Source organism: Macaca nemestrina, chromosome 6 (genome assembly GCF_043159975.1).
Source record: "Macaca nemestrina isolate mMacNem1 chromosome 6, mMacNem.hap1, whole genome shotgun sequence".
Classification (NCBI taxonomy): domain Eukaryota; kingdom Metazoa; phylum Chordata; class Mammalia; order Primates; family Cercopithecidae; genus Macaca; species Macaca nemestrina.
The window spans coordinates 118425352-118428107 of NC_092130.1; the positions used below are offsets into that span (position 1 = coordinate 118425352).

General features: G+C 44.4%; 1 protein-coding gene across 1 annotated transcript; it reads left to right on the forward strand.

Annotated features, from left to right (window-relative positions):
- The first annotated feature begins 845 nt into the window (after positions 1 to 845).
- On the forward strand, positions 846 to 2347 carry LOC105499411 (Morf4 family associated protein 1). Its single transcript, XM_011771967.2, has one exon. The coding sequence runs from the start codon at positions 874 to 876 to the stop codon at positions 1294 to 1296; it is 423 nt and encodes a 140-aa protein (XP_011770269.2). The 5' UTR covers positions 846 to 873; the 3' UTR covers positions 1297 to 2347.
- Positions 2348 to 2756: the final 409 nt, after the last annotated feature.

Sequence of the window (2756 nt, forward strand, 5' to 3'; positions counted from 1 at the left end):
TGGGTGCGGTGGCTCACACCTGTAATCCCAGCACTTTGGGAGGCTGAGGCAGGTGGATCACCTGAGGTCAGGTGTTTGAGACCAGCCTGGCCAACATGGTAAAACCCCGTTTCTACTAAAAATACAAAAAATTAGCTGGGCGTGGTGGCACGCACCTGTAATCCCAGCTACTTGGAGGCTGAGGAAGGAAAATCGCTTGAACCCAGGAGGCGGAGGTTGCGGTGAGCTGACATTGCGCCACTGCGCTCCAGCCTGGGAGACAGAGTGAGACTCCATCTCAAAAAAACAAACAAACAACAACAACAACAACAAAAATTCCCCAAAGCCGGGTGGGCAACGCAAGCAGAGATGGATATCCTAAGAAAGAGTAGAGAATTTCTGAGTTTGGGGATATTCCAATAGAAACCTCCAAAACTGAAAAGTAGAGAGCATACAGACTGAAGAAAGGAAAAAAAGAACGGAATATCCAAGAACTTGGCGACAACTACAAAAAATGTAAATATGCATAATGGGAATACAAAAAGAAGAAGAAAAAAAGCAGGGATAAGAAGATATATTTGAAACAATAATGACTGAGATTTCCCCAAAGTGATGTCAGACACTAAACCACAGATCCGGGAAGCTCTGAGAACATGCAGGAGGATAAATGCCAAAAGCAAAACCAAATTCCACAAAACTACACCTAAGCATAAAATTTTTAAATTACAGAAAATCAAGCCAGGCATGGTGGCTCACACCTGTAATCCTAGCACTTTGGGAAGCCAAGGCAGGAGGATTGCCTTAGCTAAAGAGTTCAAGACCAGCCAGGGCAGCATAGTGAGAACTCGTCCTTAAGAAAAAGGACAAAAAGGATTTTTTGTTCGCCGTTACTCCATGCACATCGCTACTGCGGTTCCGAGGCAGTGGGAAGAATTGCGGGCCCTGGACATCGTCGAGCTGGCGGAACCGGAGGAAGTGGAGGTGCTGGAGCCGGAGGAGGATTTCGAGCAGTTTCTGCTCCCGGTCATCAACGAGATGCGCGAGGACATCGCGTCGCTGACGCGCGAGCACGGGCGGGCGTACCTGCGGAACCGGAGCAAGCTGTGGGAGATGGACAATATGCTCATCCAGATCAAAACGCAGGTGGAGGCCTCGGAGGAGAGCGCGCTCAACCACCTCCAGAACCCGGGCGACGCGGCGGAGGGCCGGGCGGCCAAGAGGTGCGAGAAGGCCGAGGAGAAGGCCAAGGAGATCGCGAAGATGGCAGAGATGCTGGTGGAGCTGGTCCGGCGGATAGAGAAGAGCGAGTCGTCGTGAGCGCGGTCGGCGGTTTACAGCCAATGGATTCTGGTCAACTGGTGGAGATTGGCTGACACCCTGGAGAAACCGAAACCAGAGAGCCTTTTGTTTTCTCTTTTTTCCTCTTGTCTATTGCTCTGTCTCACTTAACACTACGTTTTCTGCTATGGTCTGTGGTTGATGACCTCAATATGAGTTTCGATTGTTACGTGTTTTTGTTTGGAAAGTGATTTTGTTTGAAAATGCTCTCACATACAGGAATTAGGGCCTAGATTGTAAGCTCTTGCAGCAGTCACATTTGTTCCCGGGCTTTGGTGGTTATTTCTAAATTTTTGAGGTGCTTTGCTCTTTCTTGTGTGACCTGATAGCTCCCTGGAACTTTGGGTCTGTGTGTGACACATGAGACTCACAGTCGGAGTTCTCCAGCTCTGGAGGTGCTGAAGGAGCTGCATTAATTCTGGGAGACGACTCCATGCAGCAACTACTGACTTCAACGGGGAGTGCGGATGGGCCGACCTGGCTGGGACTCGTGAATCTGGAGAAGAGCTGGAGAAAGGATAGTATTGTCTGTGTTTGGAGACTTAATTTCTGTGTGAGACCAAAGGAGGAGAGATATATTTTGTTCAAAGTTTAAATTTTATGTGGTACACTATCTTATGTAACCTGTCCAGTGAGTTTGTTTGGACAACCTAACTCAGCTTTACTTGACATGGAACCTAAAATAGAAGATAAGATCTTGATATTCTGTACAAGTTGATGTAATACCCTGATGCGTTTTAGGGGACTTGGCATAAAATGAAAGTTTTGCAGAGGCCCTTGAGGGGCTCGGGGATGAGAGTATGGAATTGTCTGCATTGGACCCTAAACTGGACTGGAAGAGGCATCTTCAAGGTTCATACATTGTCTAGCTATAAGTTCATTTGAGTAGCAGACCTAACAAATATTTGAGGTCAAAACCCTACCATGTTAAAAACAAACAAAAAAAAACTTACCATGTTAATAAAAGTATTCATTTGCTTGAAAAGAAAAAAAAAAAAAAGGAAAAAAAGAAGAAAAAAAAGAAAGAAAACCAAAGATAAAGAAAAAGTCTTGGAAGAAGCCACAGGAAAAAGCTCCTTAGCTGCAGAGGAGCAAAGATAAGAATTATATCCCATTTTTCCTCAGAAATCATGCAAGCAAGAAGAGAATGGAGTGAAATATGTAAAGTGTTGAGTGAAAAAAAACGCTACCATCTTAGAATTATGTACCCTGAAAAATTATTTTTCCAAAGTGAAGGATAAATAAAGGTTTTCTCAGATGAACAGAAATTGAGGGAATTTGTTATCAGTAAACTTGGCCTTGCAAAAAATATTAAAGTAAGTTCTTTAGAGAGAAGGAAAATAATGTAGGTCAGATACTTGGCTCTGTATAAAGAAAGGAAGAGCATTTAAGAAGGAGTAAGTGAAGATAAAACCTTTTTCTTACTTGATGTAACAGAT

What these genes read in the sequence shown, in the direction of transcription:
- LOC105499411 (XM_011771967.2), top strand. Translation starts at nt 874, where the DNA reads ATGCACATCGCTACTGCGGTTCCGAGGCAGTGGGAAGAATTGCGGGCC.